This window comes from Cottoperca gobio, chromosome 5 (assembly GCF_900634415.1).
Source record: "Cottoperca gobio chromosome 5, fCotGob3.1, whole genome shotgun sequence".
Taxonomy (NCBI): Eukaryota; Metazoa; Chordata; class Actinopteri; order Perciformes; family Bovichtidae; genus Cottoperca; species Cottoperca gobio.
Genome location: NC_041359.1, coordinates 25,947,452 through 25,971,453, shown reverse-complemented (window position 1 = coordinate 25,971,453; position 24,002 = coordinate 25,947,452). Strand labels below are relative to the sequence as shown.

The 24,002-nt window shown below is 42.3% G+C and overlaps 2 protein-coding genes across 8 annotated transcripts in view; both read left to right on the top strand.

Annotated features, from left to right (window-relative positions):
• The window catches only part of arhgef3 (Rho guanine nucleotide exchange factor (GEF) 3), a 28,945-nt gene extending 20,977 nt beyond the window's left edge, over positions 1-7,968 (top strand). The window contains 10 exon segments of the mRNA XM_029431109.1: positions 513-620; positions 1,102-1,350; positions 1,714-1,776; positions 1,871-1,967; positions 2,791-2,867; positions 2,957-3,214; positions 3,831-4,001; positions 4,839-5,028; positions 5,416-5,798; positions 5,800-7,968. Of these exon segments, the coding sequence (XP_029286969.1) occupies positions 513-620; positions 1,102-1,350; positions 1,714-1,776; positions 1,871-1,967; positions 2,791-2,867; positions 2,957-3,214; positions 3,831-4,001; positions 4,839-5,028; positions 5,416-5,798; positions 5,800-6,135 (1,932 nt within the window). The 3' untranslated portion in view covers positions 6,136-7,968.
• A 1,690-nt stretch (positions 7,969-9,658) lies between these two features.
• tasora (transcription activation suppressor a) overlaps positions 9,659-24,002 on the top strand; it is a 30,713-nt gene continuing 16,369 nt past the window's right edge. For all 7 annotated transcript variants that reach the window (XM_029431005.1, XM_029431002.1, XM_029431001.1 and 4 more), the window contains exons 1-16: positions 9,659-10,090; positions 12,481-12,626; positions 12,953-13,048; positions 13,704-13,776; positions 13,923-14,014; positions 15,359-15,490; positions 16,739-16,869; positions 17,506-17,537; positions 17,624-17,729; positions 19,852-19,955; positions 20,743-20,846; positions 21,111-21,183; positions 21,337-21,411; positions 21,790-21,986; positions 22,216-22,506; positions 23,023-23,215. In XM_029431005.1, coding sequence (XP_029286865.1) covers positions 9,823-10,090; positions 12,481-12,626; positions 12,953-13,048; positions 13,704-13,776; positions 13,923-14,014; positions 15,359-15,490; positions 16,739-16,869; positions 17,506-17,537; positions 17,624-17,729; positions 19,852-19,955; positions 20,743-20,846; positions 21,111-21,183; positions 21,337-21,411; positions 21,790-21,986; positions 22,216-22,506; positions 23,023-23,215 — 2,113 coding nt within the window. In that variant the 5' untranslated portion in view covers positions 9,659-9,822. The remainder of the gene's footprint in view (positions 10,091-12,480; positions 12,627-12,952; positions 13,049-13,703; positions 13,777-13,922; positions 14,015-15,358; positions 15,491-16,738; positions 16,870-17,505; positions 17,538-17,623; positions 17,730-19,851; positions 19,956-20,742; positions 20,847-21,110; positions 21,184-21,336; positions 21,412-21,789; positions 21,987-22,215; positions 22,507-23,022; positions 23,216-24,002) is intronic.

The window sequence follows — 24,002 nt, the reverse complement described above, 5'->3', positions numbered from 1 at the left end:
CACAGAGAACAGAGCCTGGTGTGTGTGTGTGTGTGTGTGTGTGTGTGTGTGTGTGTGTGTGTGTGTGTGTGTGTGTGAGTGTGTGTGTGTGTGCGTGTGTGAGATAAAGTCTGGCAGAGCGGGAAAGACTTTGAGTCAGGCTATTGTTTAACCTGCTTTAACAATACAGAGTACATTTTCAAAAACAAACTACACACACACACACCGATTTCCAACTTCTCCGGTCTGAAGGACACACACACACACACACACACACACGCACACACACACACACACACTCGCTGTTTGAAAGTCTCTAAAAGACAATGTGTCCAGACTCGGTGAACAAGTTGTTCCATGAGCGTTTTGTCAGTAGATCGATATGTCTCTTGACAGAAACAGTTTTGATGATCGGGCAATCCGACCATTTTCTTGGATAATTAAGCGAAACCTCGGAACATTCTCCGGTTGCTGTTTGTGTTGCAAATGTCTCTTTTTATATTGTAGTGTTGACACTCTGCTCTCTCCTCCAGGAGCCCAGCACCAAGCGCAGTAAACTTGTATCCAGGGTGACGTCTCTGGTCGCCCTGCTGCCGCCCGTCAAGAGCGTACCGCTGAAGAGGATTGGTCAGACGCTGCAGGTGAACAGCCAATCAGATGTCTCCCCCACTTCTTTTGCATTGTGTCAATAAATTGTAAAAAGAACATCGAAACACAAAAGAATAATATAATTCCATTTATTATAGTTATGACCTCCAGAGTTAATACATTTCCACTTCCGTCAGTTTGGCTTGGCGGACATCTCTTAATCATACACATGAGTCTCGGCTGCTGTTGCTATGGAGATGAGGGCGCAAATCAATCAGCAGTGAATTTAAAACAAACAAAACACAGAGCCACTTCATCAAAATTCACCAAATTCAAAAGTGATTTAAGATGCAGATTGTAAAATACATATTTATGAATTGGACTTTATTTCTGGAACCAGCCAAACTAGCCTTTCTTACTTTACAACTCTAGTTTGAAATATAAGAATATAATATTATTCTATAAACAGTTCTGCATTTTATTATTTATTCAAATGTATTATATTATTATTTAACCATCTCGCTGTCTCTGCAGCGCTCCATCAGTTTTCGTAATGAGAGTCAGACGGAGAGAGCAGCTCATCCTCCTCCCTCCTCCATAATGAAGACGCGCGCTGTGTCAGCGACAGTCTCCAACCCTTGCTCCTCCATGACTGCCACACGGGTTTCCACAGCAACAGCCCCCGCCGCCAAGCGCCGTGACAGCAAGCTCTGGAGTGAGACGTTCGACGTCCGGCTGGGAGCGACGCAACCTCTGAGCCCAAAAGAGATTAAACGACAAGAGGTGAGAGGAACACTGACGAAGGATTTGTATTTTAATTTCGTGCCACAACTATTTATTTTTCATCGGGTCTGGTTTCCTTATTGACAGTCCATCGGTCAGTTGTAATGTAAAACAAATACTATGTATGAGAAACAACATTACCAATACGTATATAAATACAGAACATACAACCAACCTTTCAAAATACTTTTGACAAAAACAATATTTCTTCTGAATCCATCAGCAAGTTCTTTGTTCTTTTAAATTCAAATCCCAGCGTACATATACTCACTTGTCTAACTCTTAACACATAAAGATAACTCAAACTAATTTAGAAAATGTAAAGTTTTCTTTGTCGACCAAACTCTCTCTCTCTCCCTGCAGGCTATATTCGAGATGGCTCAGGGCGAGCAAGACTTGGTGGAGGATCTCAAGTTGGCTAAGAAGGTAAACTAAGACTTTTATTTTCTTTGAAGAACTGACTTATGATATTTTTCTGCGTATGCTCATATATGTGTGTGTGCGTGTGTGTGTGCTGCAGGCCTACCATGACCCAATGCTGAAGCTGTCAATCATGACTGAGCTGGAACTTAACCAGATCTTTGGCACTCTGGACTCGCTGATACCCCTGCATGAAGGTAGGGGGGAGCATGTTTGAATAAAGCCATAAGAAAAACATTCATGTTAAAGAAATGTGTGACTGAATGACAAGAAGCCATCACTTTAACGGAGAGAGGAAGTGTTTCATGTCTGGGGGGCTTAAAGCTGCAGTTCCTGTAATGGCCACCAGATGGTGGCTGTGTAGAAGTGAATGAGAAACCTCCAACATCTCTGCACGTAAAGTGAACACTGCAGAGGAGGTGCAGCCAAGGAGACTGAATGAACTTTAAGCAGAGCTACAGTGAGCCTCTAAGGGAAAGAAGAGTAATCATGCAGTGTTCAGACAAACATCCATGTAAACTGTGTGTGCGTATGTTTGGCTGAATGTGAATTTGAAGAGATGATTGAGGAAAAGTTCTGTACGGCTGTTTGTTTTTAGAAAACATTTGTATTGATATTTGATTATGTAGAGAAACGCATCAACTCAGCACTTTTAATATTATTACTACTCTATTCTTACTATTTAAATATCACCTTTGCGCCTTTTACTACTAATGAATCCAGTGTTACATGCACAACTGTAAGACAGTATGCACAGGGAAATGCATGTGAATTATAACCACTTAATAAAAACATATTTGAGAAACATATTCATATTTCACATTTTGATTTGTATCGTATGGATATTAATGTTGGAATATTTCATCAGCCCTGTTTGTGACATGGTTGAGTTTGGACATTCATCTAAAGCTCCTTCAGTGCAGCTTGTTGTTGCTGTATTTCTGGATTGCTTCATGTACGATGTTCCCAAGATGCTTTTAAAATAGTTCCAGAATTTCACCACCGTCTGTCTCTCCTCAGACCTGCTGAGTCGCCTCAGACACGCCAGAAAACCTGACGGATCAACAGAACATGTGGGACACATCCTGACTAACTGGGTGAGTGTTTCTCTTCACATAATAAAACATACTTAAAATACTTTGTCTCCTGTGCTGTGTAGTAAGCAGGTGTTTGTGTGTCCCTGCAGCTGCCCTGTCTCTCCTCCTACACGTCGTACTGCAGTAACCAGGTGAAGGCCAAGACCTTGTTGGATCAGAAGAAGCAGGATCGGCGGGTCCAGGACTTCTTGCAGCGCTGTCTCCAGTCGCCATTTAGCAGGAAGTTGGACCTGTGGAACTTCCTTGACATCCCCCGCAGCCGACTGGTGAAATACCCGCTGCTGCTCAGGGAGATCCTGAAGCACACGCCCAACGACCACCCGGACCGGCAGCACCTGGACGAGGCGGTGAGGAAAACCAGCGCTACGATTCTGTACATCTTTGTCCTGCAGGTCTGGTTCACCTGACTGTCAGACTGAGGATTTTAATTTCTTCCAATCAGGACTGTTTAGCACAGATATAAAAAGAACCCTGAAAGTTCAGAGACGGCATTAAAAAGGTTGGAGCAAGTACTGAAATATCAGGAATCAAATCAACAAGTCTCAGGAACATTCAAACAGTTAAAAGATTTCAGTCGAGTTGACATGAGAATTTGCTCTTACAAAGAAAGACACTTATTTCAGGCTCCCCTGGTTTTATAAGCATCTCAGTGAGAAACATCCAATCATCAGCTTAAGCATATGTTACATGCACAGTTCATCAAAACACTTGTTGTTTATACTAAAAAAGAGGAGAAATATCTCCTAAGTAGTCAGGAATAGTAGTGCATTAAAATCAGATAAATCTGGATGAAAATCGTTATATTAATACATTTTGTTTACATCTTTGTTTCTTTTGTTTATTTCAAACGAGGTGCTGGAGTCCTCTGCACCAGCCCGCTCTCTGCACATTTCAACCTTTTCCTTATTAGCATGTGGCTACATCGATTCTCATGATGTTACATGTTGTCTATTTGCTCTACAGATGCTGATGGTGCAGAGCGTGGTGGCGGACATCAACATGCGGACGGGCGAGTCGGAGTGTCAGTACTACAAGGACCGCCTGTTGTACACGGAGGACGGACAGAGAGACGAACTGATTGACCGGTCCAGGACCCTCAGCTGCCACGGAGAGCTGAAGAACAACAGAGGACTCGTCAGTAGATTTCTACAATTTTATACCCACCACCAACCTCCCAACCCCTTCAGTCCATACATCACTAGTATCTGTAGCTCACACAGTTCTTCTATTTAACTCATTTGGTCTATGAAGTACAAAGGCATAATAGGGCCATTGAAGTTTTAAATGTTTTATTATAGAGCCGGGGAGATTCATGGTGAGCTGTCGGGTGCCCTATAAAGAAGAAACTTGTGAAACTAGAGGGGATTCTTTGGTCATTGCTGTGCATTATGCCTGCAGTGCACTGCCATGAATCAGACCTATTGGGAAGAAAACAACATACTGATTTGGATGAGGTCATAGCTGACCGAATATTCAAGCTTTGTTTCCCGTCAATTGATGACTTTAGTCTTGGAGTTATATTCCCTTCCTCCCCCGGATCCATCATTTATTTATTTTGACCTACAATGGCCCGAATACGTCATCGCTCTGATAACAACACATTTCTTATGTTCTGACTCACACAGCTGCTCACATGAGGATTAGAGAAGGTTGTAAAATCAAGACATGCGTTGCCCTAAATGTTCACAAAATGTAGTATAGATTAGTATATTTCTTACCTTATATTAGTCTTCATGGAAAGATCTGGATCAAGTCGACGAGTACAAGTTGCCAACTCGAGATTAAATATTCTACAGTACATGTTTACTGTACTACTAAAGGAGATAAAATGATATTATTATATTGTACCTCCATAGGTTCATAACGTGTAAATATAACACATAACAATAATACATGTACTCAAACGTACCGCTGATGAACGAATCCTCAAGGGAAGAAAAACTAACGTCTGTTTTCTCTTTCTGTTTCCAGAAGCTCCACGTGTTTCTGTTCCAGGACGTCCTCGTCATCACCAGGTCCGTCTCGCTGAACGACTATCCAGTCAGCTACCAGCTCTGCCGCCAGCCAATCCCCATCCGGCAGCTGGACCTGGAGGACTTATTAGACGGAGAGATGAGAGTGGGCGGGTCCATCAGAGGAGCCTTCAGCAACAACGAGCGAAGTCAGTGCTTCACAAATACAACAGATTCCACAAACTCATACTACAAACACAGACGCATTTCATTTACTCGTAAGAGGAAATCAGGATCATTCAATACTTTACGAATACACCGTATGGCCTAAATAGATTTAACAGCCACAAACATCCACTAGCTAACTGCAGTATTACATATTCTGATTTTACATGTAGAGGTTTGAAACAAATGAATGATAAAGATACGTTTGATTTCATTTATAAACAGCGTCGACATTAGAATAGTTTGTCAACCACAAACACTGAAGTTTATTTTTACAGTATAAAATGTTCTGTAGAAATGTAAAACCTTTCGGCACAGATGTCTGACCATAATAACCCCCCGTGTCTCCTGCTGTCTCTCTCTCCTCACAGCAAAGAACTTCTTCCGTGTTTCGTATCGCACTAGAGGTCAGCTGCAGAGCCACTGCTTCCAGGCCAGCGACACCTTCAACAAACAGCAGTGGATCAACTGCATCAGACAAGCCAAAGGAGCCGCAGCGCTGACTGGAGACCAGCCACCACAGACAGGACAATGTGTGGAGACAGGGCTGGCTGGACAGATAGGGCCGCTTGCTGAGACGGGTCTGAGTTTGGGGCATGAACATGAAAATGGGATGTGGGGGGAGGTGGAAACAGGGCTGGGTTCAGAAGGAGAGGTCGGCCTGAGCGGAGAGAAAGATCTCGGTTTAGGTAAAGAAGCTGGGGTGGGTTTGACTCGAGAGACAACGACGGGTAGGGAGATAGAGTCAGGGCTCGGGTGTGGATGGTGGGACGGGTTTGGAATTAGATGGAGAAACAGGGAAGGGCGGTGAGACGAGGCTGACGGAGACGGGTGAGATGGAGACAGGGCAGGGTGCTGGTGGAGAGATGGGAACCAGAGCAGACTGGAGGATGGATGGAGGTGGAGGAGAGACTCTGAGCAGAGGCGCTAATGATGTTCCCTCCTCCACTATCTCCTCTGCTTCTCCCTGTCAAGAGGAGGAGGAGCAGGAGGAGATGAAGGAGGAGCGGAGCGGCGCTGAGGAGGGGGAAGAGGTCGGCATGGACACAGGTGAGGTTGATGCACTGGAGGAGCTGAACCTCAGGTGCTGATGCTGGGACCAAACAAACAGAGGATGATCAAATCAAATCAGAGACTTGATGATGATGTCACTGACAGAACAGTCATCAGACATTAGACACTAAAATAGTATGTGAGTTTTGAGTTTGCAGTATGTATGAAACCAACAGTAGGTGAATTGAAACTATTTCTGGTGAACTATGTACACATTGGACACTGAGGCGGCTTCAAAATCCAACAATGCAATGTGACGACAACGCTCATAGTGAACAAGGCTGCTCTGTTACGAGATACACAAAGAGTCCGCCTGCCGAAGGACTCCGACAGAAGTGAAGAAAACCCAAAAACTCAGGAGGTTCATTGTGCTTGCTGTCAGGTGTTGCAGAGGCACGAGGCTCTCAGGATGTGACGTGTGCGAAAAGATAGGAAGTGCATCGTATGTGATTTTGGACGCAGAAACCAAAGTGTTCCTGAATGCTGTAGCTGCTGCACCCTGACTGCTGGTGATGCCACAACAACGGTCGCCACACTCGGGATCACCGGCCCCATGAAACTGTACTAACTGCATGGACGTATTAGGAGAAGAGGATACCGTGTTCAAAGATGCTCACCAGGCACATACTGCAAAAACATTTCCCTCAGACTCATAGAGCAACCACGGCTCTACAAGACTTTATCTGACCTAATGGTTCAAATTCTGATTATACAAACACTCAAGTTGGAGTGTGAGTCTCATCAAAATATATAATTATGGTTTTACTGCCTTGTTGAAAAAGTATTTTTGGGAAAGTGGCTGCAAATTTTGTCCACTATGCCAGAAATCGCCCTGAAGCCTCAACGTCGTTCCAGTGCGTTGCATTTAAAACACAGTGGATGAGAAAGAGTCATGCTTACAGCTGTGTCTAACGCTATATTGAAAAATATGAAACTGAGCATTCAAGTCAAGAAAATGTCAGTATTGTGACTATTGGTCATTTACCACCGCTGTTGTATAGAGTTGGTAAATGTGGCAAGAACTCAGTCAGTCGGAGCGTGAGTTCTACAACGTTCCATTAAACCGGTCAGGTCTAACTTGCATCTTGTGTCTTCCAGATGAGTTGAAGGATTCTTTGCTCCTCAGTAGTTCTCCTAGCTTTCTAAAACTCTTTAAATAATGTCTTAAAATCAGTTGTAATGTCTGAAAACACTGGAGAAAACCGAGCTGTGCACCCTGTTCTGATGGATTATCGAAGTTACAAATGACTTATTGGCTTATTCATTTGTGAATGCATGGATGTAAATGCACATCCACCAAAAACTCCTACAAATAACCTTCATGTGCAACTACTCTGCATTAGCAAATACATTTTAGTGAAAGGTAATGGAGTTTGCAATGAATACAGTATGTGCTAAAGGCAATGCTCAGTGAATTTCAATGCAGAGGGATGTTCATAAAGTGGAAGGGGGGTGTCCATGGGGTAGTGGAGCACTCCAGCCTTTTGCAAGCCAAATTAGTATAAAACAAACATTAAAAATAAATAAAAAGATCGTGACAAAAAAAGAATTCACCTGCCAAACTTTTCCCACTTAATTGTGAAGAACTTATGCTGACAAAACCTAGTTTTTGAATCACTTGCCTCTTAGGGCTTCTGTAGAGACACAGTTACCGATACAGTATTGTAATTTTAACATGAAGTCTACATTAAGTATTACAAATACATTAAACAGTCAGTTTTGACCGTCTATTCCCATTGTTGCCACAAAATACCTGCAGCTGCTGTAGGTGTTACTAGAAAGAGAAATATTGTGACAATCAGAGACTCCCTGAAGTAGGAGCGTGTTGTGTATGAACTGTATGTATGTAAAGAATGTATATTAAGTCTATCTGTATATGAATGTAGGAAAAAAGCCAAACATGTCTGTTTGTTATACATGTGCTTACACATTACCCGTGAAATATGACTTGTCAAGACAATCTGGATAGTTGGGATGCTGAAGAGCGAACATGTATCAGATGAAACTTCTACACACTGTCAGTCGCTCTTTAATCTGTTAAAAGTACTATTTAGTTGAGGTATCAACTAAAGTCTGGATTGTCACAATACCAAAGCATCAATAAATTGTTATAAAAGCATCCTGTGAATAAATGGGTGGTTACTCCCGATTGTAAAGAACATGTTTCCATACTAAAATAAAGAGTACCTTTCTACAACAAGTAGCAATTAACAATTATAAACATACAGCCCCGGGATATTAATGTGGATTGTGAAAAGGAGAGGACCTAAGCTTGAACCCTGAGGAACACCAGAGTGCACCTTCAACCACGACACACTGAAACAGCCACAGGTACTGTGCAGTTTCTCTAAAGAATGTAGGCAATGTAAATGTAATGAAAGTGTTAATTGGTATTACATTTCTTCACAGAATACCCACGTCTGAAATCATATTCTAAAAAAACTTTGCTCCACCCCCCCAGGACCAAGCTTCGCACAATGGGCGATCGGGCCTTCTGCTCAGCCGCTCCTCACCTGTGGAATTCCCTCCCAGAACACCTGAGGGCTCCACAGGCCACCGACTCCTTCAAGAAGCATTTCCGTAACCTCTTATGTCTGTTGTTGATGTAGTTGTTGTTGTTGTCCTGCATTTTAGTGCCTTGGGATTGCTTTTAGCTTTGAAAGGCGCTTTACAAATACAATTTATTATTATTATTATTATTATTATTATTATTATTATTATTATATTGCAAGTGATTTAAAACACCCTTTTGGGTGAGGATATAGCAGAATGGATTACTCTGTAGCCATTAGCCTGCTATAATTATCTTAGCTATCTGAAATTACATTAACTTAGTAACTGGCTGCTATCAACTTCCACATTCAACATGGTACAAATAACTTTAATCCCCTCAATCAACATTGTTTATTGGGCCCTGGTTATTGTAGGGCCCATGTTGTCGCCTCCATGCTCTCAAGTACAGAAAAACTACACTGGCTTTCAATCAGAAAACAACAAGCAGAGCTCGTTTGGTGAAACAACATGAGCTGTTCAGGATTCAGGATTGCTTTGAGCCAGTTAGTTTGAGGCGGTCAGATTTATTTTTCCTCCCTTTTGTCCTCTTTGCGGCACCTATGGTGATAAGCAGGTGTGTTTGTGGATCACACTTCCCAGTGTTTACTGCTTCAGATTTTTCGCCCAGTTCATAAAACTACACAAGCGAGGGCGATAGGCTCAAAGACCATTGTCATTAGGCGACAGATAGGGACTCAACAGGCATTTATGTTAATGAGATTATTACTTTAATTTACAAATATGCAGCAAGGAGTTTGACACATGGGACTACTACAAAACAGGTTGTGTTGCATTATCTTTAATATGTCAACACAATTAAACAACACATTTCTACCTGGCTTTATTCAATGTAGATTGTTTTATATTTCGATTTATATCATTCCATACATTTGGAACATTTGATCTATTTATTTTATTTTGCTGAATGTGCTACTCATTTCCAGAAGATGGCAGTAAAGCAACATTTAGTATGTCTAGCAGCTGCAGTATAACCTCAGTGAAGAAGACCTCTGCTCCAGGAAGAGCATGATGGCGCGCGGTGTGTGTTGTTGCTTCGCCTCCCTGCGTCGCGGGGTCCGGAGGTAACAGCGGTGTCACCGCGGGGCTCTAGCCGAGAAACAGTGACACGCTGACGGTTAGGAAGAGACGCGTCGGGTTGGTTCTAAAATCTAATGGACGACAATCTGTCTCGGAGGGAGGCAGCTCGCCCGCCGAAGAGGGCGGCTGCTGCTGCCGCGGAGGTTGGAGCTAACGATAGCCTGCAAGATGGCGAGGTGACCGAGGTGCACCCAGGCAGGGAGCCGCACGCTGCGGGCAAACTGAGCCCTGCTGCCGGGAGGATGGAGAGGAGGTACTCCGCACAGCTCGCGGTCCACCACAGGCACATGCCGATCGAGCCCCTCAAGTTCCTCATACCGAGGAAAACCAAGGAAAAGAGAGGTTGGCTGGTCTTCGTATACTAACCACAAGTTGTATATGTTTACGTGACATTACACTTAAATTCAAGTTAATTCAGTATATTATCGTTTCCCTGAAGTTTGTGCCCGCTAGTAATGGAAAAACATCCATTATCGGACAACTTCCAAAGACCTGGTTGTTTTGCTGTGTTAGCTTAGTTACACTAATAACGTACACACGTGTATATGTCATATCTTTAACAGCGCTGTCTTTATAAATAAACTATATAAGCTTAGTTTGTAGCTGTGGCGTGTTTTTAAGTAGATTCTGACAGTAAGGAAAGGATGCTAGCTAGCAGTTAGCCACCGGACGTGCTGGTTGACGTGCTGCTTCAGTCACCGGCCAACTGTAGCTGAGTGTCGGGGGGGCTCCACGAACTTCCGCGTCTCAGAGCTGTGTTTCAGCTGTGTGTCCTCACTTTAATGAGTGATCTAACTTATGGTACCAGTCTCCTCAAAGTGTTCAGATGTGTGAGAGTGATCTAACTTACAGTACCAGTCTCCTCAAAGTGTTCAGATGTGTGAGAGTGACCCCTTTCTGCGCCTTTCTTTGTAAATTACTGCTAAATGTGTTTAAACACAGTGAAAACTTACTAAATTGGGCCTTTTTAGTTGTTTTTTTTAAATCAGACTGCCACTTTATAATTTTAGAAAATAAGATTTAACTTTATGAATCCCGAAGGATATTATTGTGCCAGAAAATTACAACATAAATAAAGAAAACAATATAAATATAAAGTGTATAAGAAGTAACACCAGTGCCTCATAGAGTAACAATACAAGTAGTGAAATTAGTATACTATAATACCAATGAAATTACAATAACATAAGAATTAATCCCAACAGAGTCATGCATATAAAGAGTATAATAACTAATACTGTAAGTAAAATAAGGAAACTAGAATAGAAAAATATATTAAAACAACATAACAACATTGTTTTACTTTCTGTTTCTATCTCTGTAATTATGTATTACTACCTTCGGTTCTCATTATGTATATACATTTACTACATTACTCATATTTTCATTTTTAATGCTAATTTTGAATGTGTCTGCACATTGTACTCAGGTGTTTGGCGCTCCAGCTGAGCCCCCTCCTCCACACTGAGGGGGGCAGCTGCTTCAGGTTCTTTCAGTCTCCTGAGAATTATTTAGCACCAAAAAGGCTGCGATTATCCTGTTCTAATTGAGGAGCGCTAACAACTATATGTGTGGGCTCCCCAGATGCACCAACCGTCTGTCTGGGTGTGGGCGAGGCTCACCTGGAAGCTGCATGAAGCGTTGACATTATAGAGTCCTGAACATCTATTTCTGATACTCGTGAAATCTGTTAAATAAACAACTACAGAAATGAAATAATTTAAATGAGCTCAGGTTAGTGTCTTTTTATTTGTCTGGAGGCCACAGGGAGGACGTTGAAGACTGTAGATTATTACTAAGAGTAGTTATTCAAATTTAACTGAGTTTCTTCCGTGTGTTTCGTCGTGTGGCTTTTACTACGGGTACTCCTGAACTTTGGCCCACTTTCTTTTCCAAGTTTGGGCCACCTCTGGGACATCTTTAATGCTGCAGCATACTGTGATCTTTTAAACAATATGTTTAGTGAATGAACTACAAAACCAGGTTTATGAATAAATGGTTTTCCTAGTTTTATGTGGAAACACTTGACGAGCTGCACAGAGCTCTGACCTGATCCCAGCGTCGGGGTTGTGCCTCTCTGATTTAGTAGGAAAGCTTCCCATAATGGTTTTGGAATGACCGACTTAATGATGACTTAATGACTTAAGTATCACAATGTTATGTTCTGTGATGTTGTAACAGTTCTCAGAAACAACATTGATTTAGTTTTTAATAGTTTACATACGATGAGTTGACTGGCTCATTTTGTTTTGATGTTTGCTGGGACTGTGATAAATGCAAAGGCACGTTATGTTGGTGTGTGCATTTTCCTAAAATTAGATTTATTGTTTTTATATTGCAACGTGTTGAATCGTTGCCCCTGTATCATGATGCGTATCTTGTCGATTGACTGAACGATTAGTCGACTATTTTAAAGACCAAACTATTAATCAATGAAAATAGATGTTAGAATCACATATAGCTGCGATGTTGGGGTGTCCCCGTACTCTATGCAGTGTGTGTGTGGTGAGCTTCTTGGTCGGATGAGATGAAACAACATCCTGTGTAGGTTAGCTGGTGCATCACTGCTCCCACCACAAACCTGCACAGCTCTAACGGTTGTGTGGTCTACACGTGCTGACAGCTCAGGGGGAAAAGATTATTTGTGATTTCAAACAATCGAAAGTAATAAAGGATTATTAGTGAGTCCAGGGGGTGTAAACACATACTGACCTTTTGTGTATTTCTACCAGCTCTGTTCCAGTACGTCTCCATTGAGTCCAGAGAGTATGACGACATGATGACCATCCTGACCTCCAACTACATCGACACCGGCTCCGCTGGCTGCTTCACTTACTGCAAACCTCGGCTCGTGCACAGCGAGCTGCTGGAGAAAGAGGTGAGAGACGGATGTGTGCAGGAGCATTGCCATTTAAATATGTCCTGTTGCTTTAGTGCTGCTTATAGCTGGGACGCCATCGAAGTTTGGAGATGTTGATATGTTCACCCATCATCAAAGCTGCCCAATGTGTACAAGTGTTTGTCAAAGAATTTGGAAGGTCATTGTAGAGAAGTGATGATTATTATTAAGTGTCTTAAGAAAATAATCTGACCGTGGAGGAATGATTTGTCTTCAACCAAGCACTAACTGAAATATGCTAAATATCATTTACTGTGGAGCCATGTTTGGTACGATATGTTCATGTGTGTGTGTGCGTGTTTCAGTTTGTGGAGAAGAGAAAGGAGATGAAGGCAGATGGGAGGACAGACAAGGAGCTGGAGGAGAGCTACTGCTTCCTGTCATCTGTTGACTCTGTCAAGGTGAGATTAACACCGAGCTGTAAGTTATTGTTGTCTAAAGTTCACACTACATGTTCAAAGCCGTCAGATCGCTGTGCTCTTCACAACACACACAACTTCCTGTCTAGTTAGGCCGAGTCTTTAAGTCGTTGTGGTTTTCACACTACATGACTGACGGGGGGTCACACACTACAAGATCTTTCAGCAGGAGGAGTCCAGACGAGTATATCTGAGTGCCGAGCCAACGCCGAATTACCTCTGATGTCGGGCTTTTGTCCAGGAGATCCAAAAACTGTGCTAAAGTCGTGAAGTGTAAACCTGGCATGACAGGACAGGAAGAAGTCTTAGTCAGAAGAGCACAGTACAAGCTGTACCTGTGCAGGAGGGTCTTTTGGCATTTGTCTTGTGTTGTAGGTATTTTGTCGCAGTCGATCTGTAGTACTTTATTTGACAAAGAAACTAAACTGCAGAGTTTGTCTTAATGGGGGTGTGGCTTGACTTTGCCTCGTACTTCAGGGCTGTCCCACAGAATGAATGGATCTTCTCTGGAAAAAGACAAAGAGCTGTCTTTGTAAAAACAGATAAGACTGGGAACAGAATCAATGGATCGATGAGCCTTCGCCTTTAAGATTGATATTTTACCCCGTTAATAATTTATCTATCTGTCCGTCTGTAGCTGCCCGGGCTCTGTGAGAAGGGGCTGCTTGTGGGCCAGAGCTGGATCACAGTGCTGGGAAACCCCAGTAAAGGTAGGAGTGAACAGACGCATGCTGATACAAAGAAAATCACTTTTGACCTTTTCCCATCTGTTTATTTGCACACGAAGTTGGTGTTAGATGGAAGGAAAATGACCGGCCATTTTAATGTTCTCTTTCGTTTGTGTTTGTGTCACTAGGAGTGTATCTGTCCAAGTACTCAGACCTGCTTCAGATCAACCCCCTGAATCCTGGATTCACGGGGGAGATCATCATCTTCAAAGTGATGAAGGTAAATTAGAGGCAGGAAACGTAACTACAGTCTTTGCTTCTTACTTTGCTGCAGTGCAGCTGCTCTTTTCTCCTGCTCGCTGCTTTGTTTCCACTTAGCTGTTAGATAGTTTGCTACTTTTCCTAAATGTATTTAACTCAAAGAATTATAACTACTCACAACTAAATCATTGGGAGGATTTTTAAAATTATTTTTATTTGAATATTCATTAAAAGGATCGTTTATGAATTCTGGGTCATTCAGTTAATTTGGTATGGAGCAAAGAAACATGTAGAAGTACTTGAAACTGCTGTGACTCTGGTCTGTGATAATCTGGGTCCAAAACCTAAAGATAAGTGCAAGACTGAACTCACACAGAGGACAAAAACACAAACATCTAACGAGACAATTCAACCTGTAACTGTGGTTGTGGGAGATAATACTATCAGAGGTATAAGCGGTAAGACAATTAACAGAACAAATCCCTCAACTGACATCTGAACACCTCCAAAAGGATTTAAATCATTTTACATGTGGGAGCCAGCGATGTTTGCAGAGAGCAGTCTGTTGTGCTAAAGCAGGATTTCATTGCACTGTTGAATTGTCTGGACAAACCATTACTGGACCTCTGCTAATGCACCTTGACACACAGCAGCCTCTGCACCACACAGACAAAACCCCACTGCCTCAACATGCTGATAACAAGCTCTTGGATCCCTCTCCTCACTCCTCCTCCCTTCACTCTCCCCCTGCCTCACCCCTTTACGGAGCCACTGGCGAAATGGAAAAACTGGTTTATGCTGGAATTTAACTCGAGCTCTGCTACATAGTCTGCCTCCGCCACAACTAAGCACATTCTGTGACTTCGAGCTCGCTGATAAAAATAAAAACAATAGCTCTCTCCTGCTGTTGACACTGATAATGCCGGCAAAGTCACTGAACCTCCCCTCTATGAGATATCTCCAACAAACTGAGATCAGAGATTAAGCCACTGCATGAGCTGCTACTGTATTCCACTAGATAGATTCTTCTTCCAAAGGAAATGTGTTGCCACAGTTTGTACAGAGCCTCACATAAATACATTATACACCACAACACGACTGCATGAAAGACACCAGATACAGCCACATCTACACACACTTTCCTGTACACACAGCACCTACACACAGGGCCGTCACAATATCCCATTTTCACTACATGATAGTCGTGGCCAAAATAATTCGGACACAAACTCTTGCTTGAAATGATATCAGCGGATGCTGTTTCAAATCTTTGTTTCTGTATCTGTCTCTCAGTATGTAGTGATAGAAATGGTAATAATACATTTATTGACATTTTAATTGTATCTACTTTTTTTTGTTTCAGGGGAAAGTGAAGAGTATCTATGAAAACATGAAGAATCTTCTGGATCCAACGCCTCGCTTCGACAGCCACATGTCCAAGAACGCCAGCAAAGTCACGTCGCTCTCCTCCTACCGCGCCTTCGAACTCACACAGGTAAATACACACACTCAGCAACTATTAATAAATACACAATAATATCCATCCATCCCCGAGGTACTTGAACTCCTTCACTTGGGGTAATGGCTCATTCCCTACCCGGAGTAGGCAATCCACCGGTTTCCTGCTGAGAGCCATGGCCTCAGATTTGGAGGTGCTGATCCTCGTCCCAACCGCTGCACACTCGGCTGCGAACCGATCCAGTGACTGTTGAAGGTCACAGACCGATGATGCCATAAGGACCACATCATCTGCAAAGAGCAGCGATGAGATCCTCAGGTCACCGAACTGCAACCCCTCTCCTCCACGACTACGCCTCGATATCCTATCCATGAAAATCACGAACAGGATTGGTGATAAAGCGCAGCCCTGGCGGAGGCCAACATTCACTGGGAACGAGTCCGACTTACTGCCAAGTATCCGGACACAACTCTCGCTTTGGGCGTACAGGGATTGGATGGCCCTCAAAAGTGACCCCCTCACCCCATACTCCCGCAGCACCTCCCACAGTATCACCCGGGGACCCGGTCATACGCCTTCTCCAGATCCACAAAACACATGTAGACCGGATGGGCGTACTCCCAGGCCCCCTCCAGGATCCTTGCGAGAGTGAAGAGTTGGTCTGTTGTTCCACGACCAGGACGAAATCCGCATTGTTCCTCTTCAATCAGAGGTTCGACTACCGGCCGAACCCTCCTTTCCAGTACCTTGGAGTAGACTTTACCAGGGAGGCTGAGAAGTGTGATACCCCTGTAGTTGGCACACACTCTCTGGTCCCCCTTTTTGAATAGGGGAACCACCACCCCGGTCTGCCAACCCCTAGGCACTGCAGGGCTCCATTCAGGGTCTCCAAGAAGGCTGAATACTCTGAACTGCGGTTTGGGACATAGGCACAAACAACAGTCAGAGTTTTCCCTCCCATAACCCGAAGGCGTAGGGAGGCGACCCTCTCGTCCACTGGGGTGAACTCCAACGTAGCGGCGCTCAGCCGGGGACTTGTGAGTATCCCCACACCCGCCCGACGCCTCACACCTTGGGCAACTCCGGAGAAGAATAGAGTCCAACCCCTATCCCGTTATGTTCATGTTGGAGGTCAAACTAAAATCATATATAAAATCTCAGATTTATGTGAATGTGTCACATGACTCGCCTGATCATGAGAATTATTTTAATATTTATTTGTTTTGTTAAAAGAATTCTATGATTTTAAAATTGAGTTGAGCTTTGTTCTGTTGTTTATTTCAGCAATACTTCTACGAGTACACATTCGACGAGCTGCGGCAGCGGCCTCGCCAGGTTTGTCCGTACGCCGTCGTCTCCTTCCAGTTAAAAGGAAAAGACTCACCACTGCCCATTAAACCTCTGGCCCCCAACAGGTATGGAGAACTGGTTAAAGTGACCAAAAACACCCTAAATAAATCAAGTTCATTTTTTTTTTAGATATAAATTAAAATGCAACTTTGTGTCTGTAAACTCCAGAAAACTTCAAATGAAATGACTCTGCTAAAGCAGCTTAAGACTTTAACTTTAACTTTAGAAGTCTTGTGTTGACTTTGTGCTGCTCTGCTGAGAACAAACCTCAGATATCTTAAATACATAACAATTGCATTTAATTAAAGAAATTCTACCTTAAAAGGATCTTAAAGTCTCACAGGATAATATCAGCGTCTCTGTCTTGGGCAGTTATTATCACATATTTTAATAGAATTCATTTTTTCACATGTAAATAATGTTGTATGTTAAGACTTCTTTTAAATATAATTTGCAATTATAACTACATAATCCATGCAACAATAATGTAACTGTTGAACTAAACCAGTTACCTGGATGGTTTTATTATTATTATTATTATCTATAAAATAAGTAATTTAAATGATCCAGACTTAGTTACACACTGGCTCAGACTTACATACGGTCCTTTAAGTTAAAGCTGCGGCACACTGCAGGACTTACAATGTCAGCACTAAATATCTGAATTGACATGTTCTTCGTGTGCCGTGTTTGATTGACAGGTTGAACAGTCAGACAGCAGAGGGGAGTAAAGGTGAGTCATCACACCACACCTTTAAATAAGATGGTTCACACTTACAGCTCACATAATGCTGACGAGGTGTCGTCTCTCTCTCTCAGAGCGCGCTCAGTTCACAGTGTGGACCGGAGATTTGGTGAAAGGTTACAGAGTCCTCTTCCAGATCTCCCTTCGCTCCTTCTGTCCTCCCTTCCTGCCCCACAGACTGTGAGTACTGCACTGACTTTTTAAGCAACTTTGTAATACTATGAAAATGACCTGTTGGCTGTGTTACATCAACTTGGGAACATAGACAGACCTCATAATGCTGAAGTCAGCAGCAACCTGGCCACCAGAGTAAGATCACATCATATGTGTGACCTTTCAATCAGGCTTCAGAGCATGCCACAGTACCGAAACTGCTCTAACTAAAATAATTAGTGACCTCAGACTAAACTCTGACACAAACAAGGTCTCAATTCTTATCCTGCTAGACCTGAGTGCAGCATTTGACACGAGGGAGCTGCCTTCGGTCCATTACTGTTCTCCCTATACATGCTACCACTGGGGGACATCATTAGATGAACACAATGTGTGCTTCCATAGCTACGCGGATGACACACAAGCTGTACATCTCTGCTGAACCAAATGATGCTACAGCTATTAACTCCATCACCACCTGTCTGTTAGCAATAAATAAATGGATGAGCAATAATTTCTTAAAATTAAATGAGAACAAAACTGAAATCCTACTAGTAGGTCCTGTAACAAAAAGAGAGATGATGCTGAATAACATGGGGAAACTTACTCCTTTGATTAAACCTGAAGTCACAAGTCTTGGTGTTATCATAGACTCAGATCTAAGCTTTAAATCCCACATAAACAAGGTGACAAAAGCATCCTTCTTCCACCTTAGAAATAGCTAAAATCAGACAATTTATAAGTCAAAAGGATGCTGAAAAACTAATCCATGCTTTTATCTCAAGCCGACTCGATTACTGTAATGCACTCTTTACCGGCCTCCCAAAAAAACAACGGAGAGACTTCAGCTCACCCAAAACGCTGCAGCGAGGCTGCTGACTAGAACCAAGAGGAGAGACCACATCAGTCCAGTGTTAGCCGCTCTACACTGGCTTCCAGTAACTTTTAGAATTGACTTTAAGGTCCTCCTTCTTGTATACAAAGCCCTAAACGGAACCGCACCAAGTTACACTGCCAACTCTCTAATCAACTATGTGCCCCAAGAACATATTTTATATCTCTTTACTTTAGCCTTTTAATGGTGATATTTTATATCTCTTTACTTTAGCCTTTTAATAGTGATATTTTATATCTCTTTACTTTAGCCTTTTAATAGTGATATTTTATATCTCTTCACTTTAGCCTTTTAATAGTGATATTTTATATCTCTTTACTTTAGCCTTTTAATAGTGATATTTTATATCTCTTACTTTAGCCTTTTAATAGTGATATTTTATATCTCTTTACTTTAGCCTTTTAATAGTGATATTTTATATCTCTTTACTTTAGCCTTTTAATAGTGATATTTTATATCTCTTTACTTTAGCCTTTTAATAGTGATATTTTATATCTCTTTACTTTAGCCTTTTAATAGTGATATTTTATATCTCTTTACTTTAGCCTTTTAATAGTGATATTTTAGTGATATAATAGTGATATTTTATATCTCTTTACTTTAAAAAGTGGATGTTTCTCTGATAAATGTGTTTACATGTTCTTTACACAATTAGTGGAAAAGTGAAAGATTAAAGAATATATTGGAGAAAAACTGGATCTCCAAATCCTGTCTTCATGCTTATAATCTAATTGATGGTGTCTCTGTAGCTCATACTAAGATGAGGTTGCAAAACCTTGACCTGATAAAAAAAATTATGTTTGCCATAATCGAGCCTCTACTTTGCGGTACGTTGGAGTGCAACATACAGAAGATGTGAGGCGACTGTCTGATCAGTCATCTTGTCTTGGTGTTTAGTTCTTTGATCCGAACATAGATGTGTATGTTTGACCAACACCAGACCACAAACCTTAACGGTGGTTGCATAAGTTGGTCTGAACGGCCATCAGAATTACTAAAACAGTTTATAAAACGGAGCTAACAATCAGAACATGTCACGAACATGTATTTCTGGTTGGTGACATTTTTGTAATGGTGTCTTAACGGTCCAATGGTTGAAGGACGATCTGCGATACCTCCCTTTTCTTTGTGAGTTAAACTAACAAGAAGTCACTTTGTAGTTACTTTAATACAGTTCAAACAGAGTTGGATATCCTCACATTTTAAAGTGTGTGTGTGTGTGTGTGTGTGTGTGTCCGTCCGTGTGTCCTTCAGACCGGAGAAGTTGGAAATCGGTTGTTTGATGAGGCTTGACCAGGTGACTGAGCACCTGTCCTCCGACCTGCTCTCCTACAACCTCTACAACAGCAGCCAAGAAGGTGAGACAGATGAACTCTGTTGCATCACAGACCAGGATGCAGCTGATGATACTCGAGGCTCATGCTTGTGGACTGAGTTACAAACAGCTGTTATTTTCTGTTGCAGATTTAAATTAGCACAAATCAGCACTTCTGAAACTGCATTTACACCAAACATCCTTTGTGTGAAAGCAGAATATGCATTACTTTGCTGTTTGTTTTGTATTATCGCTGTAGTGTTTAACAATCAAAGCTTCTATTGAGGTTTTTGAATGTCTGTCGTTTTGTTTTATGATATCCTTAATTTGATTGATCATATTTAATTATTTATTTTATTAAATCACCTTTCTTTCAATGAATATAACTCAATTCCTGCAGTGAAATTTGTATTTTTTAAATGCCTAAACACCAACTAATATGGATTGCAGCAGAATATTTTGTCAGATAAAATATTTTGTGAATTTTTAAAATTATAACGTCCATATTTTTTAAATCTTATTATAAATGTTTACTTTTTGATTTGACAATGCTCTGGAGGAAATGTTTGGACCACACGAGTCAGAAACAATCCTACGCAGCCACCACTGGAAGTTAATTCTACAACTAGTGTAAGAATAATAATGTGAGTGTAGCCTGATCGTAATCTGACACTGTGCAGATATACCGGGTTAAACAGAATGAATAGAAATAAGAAAAACAGAGCATTCGAAATGTTGATTTAGAATTTGAATGTCAACGTTATGAACGAAGCTTTGAATTATTCTGTACAGCCAATTAAATGTGTGTGTGTGTGTGTGTGTGTGTGTAGTTGTGAAGAACGGCTATTGCTGCTGCCTTCTGGAGGTGACTGACAGAAGTCGGTCTATAACCAGCGTGACGAGACTGCTGCTGGAACTGGAGATGAAGAGAGTGGTGGGTTTCTTCTGACCTAAATATTGTAAATCACTTTGTTTTGCTGTAACGTACATTTCAACAATTCAATCAGTACGACAGTCATCTTCTACTCTCCACTCTGCAGTGTTTAACATGAACACAAGCTAAACATGAATGAATGCTGTAACAGCAGAACATCAAAGCAAAGCAATTGAATTAGAAACGAACAATGAAGGAAGAAGCAACAAATAAAGGAAAGATGGGAAATAAGTGTTTAATGACGGTCGTCTGTTCTCCCCTCAGGTTTTGGTGACTCCACTTCCAGACAGCGGCTTCCTCCTCCTGATATCCAGTGTTCAGATGGCCACACCCTCAGGTATGACATGGCGGTTAAAGTCCAAAACATTGTGGGTTTATATTTATTTGAATTAACTTGAACGTGAATTTTTAGCTTCAAACTATTTAATCATCGGTGTGAGAACTAAAGTAATATTGTTAATGTCAATGACGTGTTGTTTTGTATTTTCAGAGAGAGGAGAGAGCTGGAAGAGGTGTCTTCAGGCTTTGTTTGTGTTCCCAGAGTCCAGAGATCTGGCCATATCCAGTGAGTAACACAGGGCAGCTGGGTCTGGCTCATTCATTTACAATATCTTCCAAATGATGTACTGGCAAGTATGGATGTCCTTGATTGGCTTTATTTCAGCCGATACAGATCTGTTCAAATATGCCCGAGTCTGCCCCAAATACCGATCTTAAGGATCATCTGTGCACATCTTTGTTTCCAGGGTTTTGTTGCCTGTTGGACAAAAGAAACTAATTGAAATGTATGAACTAAAAGAGACAATCCTGTTGGTCTGTCACTATTATTACAATATTACACTGTTGAGAGAAACCACATTAATTAGCGCAGCTTTAATAAGCTCAAAGGAAACTGGAGGCTGAACAGTAAGAACAAACTGTTCCTGTTGTTTCTTCCCTGTAGCATTAAGAGGTGCCTCCTCGTCCCATAATGCCTCAGAGTCGTCGATGTCTGTTTGCACTGCGATGCCGCGGCTGAGCCAGTTTATGCCCGCGCTGCACCATGCCCTCGTCAAGGCCCGCGCCAACCCGCCTCCTGAGCTGTCTGCCGGTGTGGAGCGCCAAGCACGGGAATACTTCATCGGCCTGAAGGACGGCAAGGTACCAACTGTTGTTTACACGTATTAATGAGTAAACGGAGATGCTGTAATTATTCTTCATGTATATTATTATTTCAATGGGCCTGAGATACTTTGAAACCTCTCTTGTTTGTTCAAGATCCAATAGCATTTTTTATTTAAATTGTAAATTGTAGGGGCGTCCAATACTTCTGGGATGTATTTAGTTTTATATTTACACCTTGAATCATAACGTAAAAATTGACCTCAAGGTCCGACTGTACCCGATGGGCGAGTACGACGCCAAACTGGATGAGGAAGGAAACCTGTTGCCTGCTCCCAAACACCACCGAGTGAACATGGACGGCTACCTGCGCTCCTACCTGTACAGCCCCGCCTTCTACCTGCTGCCGGTGGGCCGGGCCAGGCAGATGGTGGAGGCGCACTGTGGCCCCGAGGAGCCACAGGCGGTGGAGTTCAGGAACAGCAGTGGAGGCCAGAGCGAGGCGACGGGGAAGGAGGCGAGCAGCAACGCTAGAGACGGACAGTCCAACACTCAAAAGGTGAAAACTGACATTTAGGCAACCACGACCAGAGTCCTGCAGGCGCACAGTTTAAAAACCTGCACACACAAATGAAATGTAAGTCCTGCGACCTGACCTGTGATTAAACACACAGGCTACACGGCCCCTTTCTTTAAAGTTCTTTATATTTACTGTGGTTTAAGCTGGGTTCTCCGTTCTTCACCCACGCAATCAGTGCCAGCCTTTCACAATCACAAAAAGTCCTGGCACCTGAACGTGCATTGATAATATTAGCTAATCATTTCCCTTTGTGCCCGCAGTTAGTCAGTTAGCCTACAACCGTCAGTTTCTATAAATGTATTTATTACACGTTGCACATCTTTTTTGCAGGAATCTCACCATGACTACCAAAACATATTAGTGTGTGCAAAGATGTCTCCTCCACTATGGTGTCAGTAGGATGTAATGTAGACCCTTTAGAAACACTAAGTTCTGTTGGGATTCATCCTGGCCTCTCAGCCCGGAGTGAACTTGTGTGTTTACTTTGTCGCTCAGATGCAGCAGCTGATCGACCTGGTTTTGACCTGTAAGAGAAATGCAGAGAATGAGGTGAGGAGGGAGGAAGAAGGAGGAGGAAGAGGGGTGAAGGTACAAGGGAGGAAGAGGAAACTGGAACAGGAGACGGCAGAGAGGACGCTTAAGTTCCTGAAGGCATCACAGGAACCCGGAAGACACAGCAAGACTACCGGTGAGGAGACGAGAGGCTTCTTTTCCCCTGCCAGCAACACGCTTCATCGAGGGGTTAACCTCTGTGTTTGCACTGCAGTTTTAAGAGACGCATAGAACTTCAACTGCTCTCCCTTTTGGTTTTTGCCAGTTAAGTGGCTTCTGATGTCTGTGGAACTTAGTGGCAACATAAAATGAGCTTTTGGGACCTAAAATGTCCCATACAGCTTAGCCTTCTGCAATCGTCTGCACATAAATACATAACAAATTGAGAAATAAACTCACATGCAGCTTATTTCACAGACCTAAATATGACGCATTAATGTCTGCGTGCTATTTAGTAACAGATTGACCTATTTACAGCCACCCGACATACTTAGTTCATCCATTGTTCTTCAGGGAGGCCAAGAATTTATTAAGAACTTAAATTGTTATGAAGGCCGGATCAGAACTTAAAGGGGCTGGTTTTGGCCCGTGGACCTTGAGCTGGACACGTGGAGCAGTAAGTGATACGGTCGGTTTATCTTGAGTGAACGGGTCATGATTTCTGGAAAGAGACGTTGACAGGATGTATGACCTTTAGACATAGTATACGTTGTTCTTTATGCTTTCTATGGATTTCTGCTCTTCAGGCATTTTAAACTAAGCTTATACTTACGCAACTTCCCCACAATGTGAAGTGTTTTGCACTTTGTACGTTTGCTTTGCCTCTAAAGTTTGTGTTTGCTTAACTTTCAGTCTGAAACACCTTAATAGATGGTTTATTCTTATATTTGTGTTCATCTTGCAATCGATAGGTGACTCGTTGC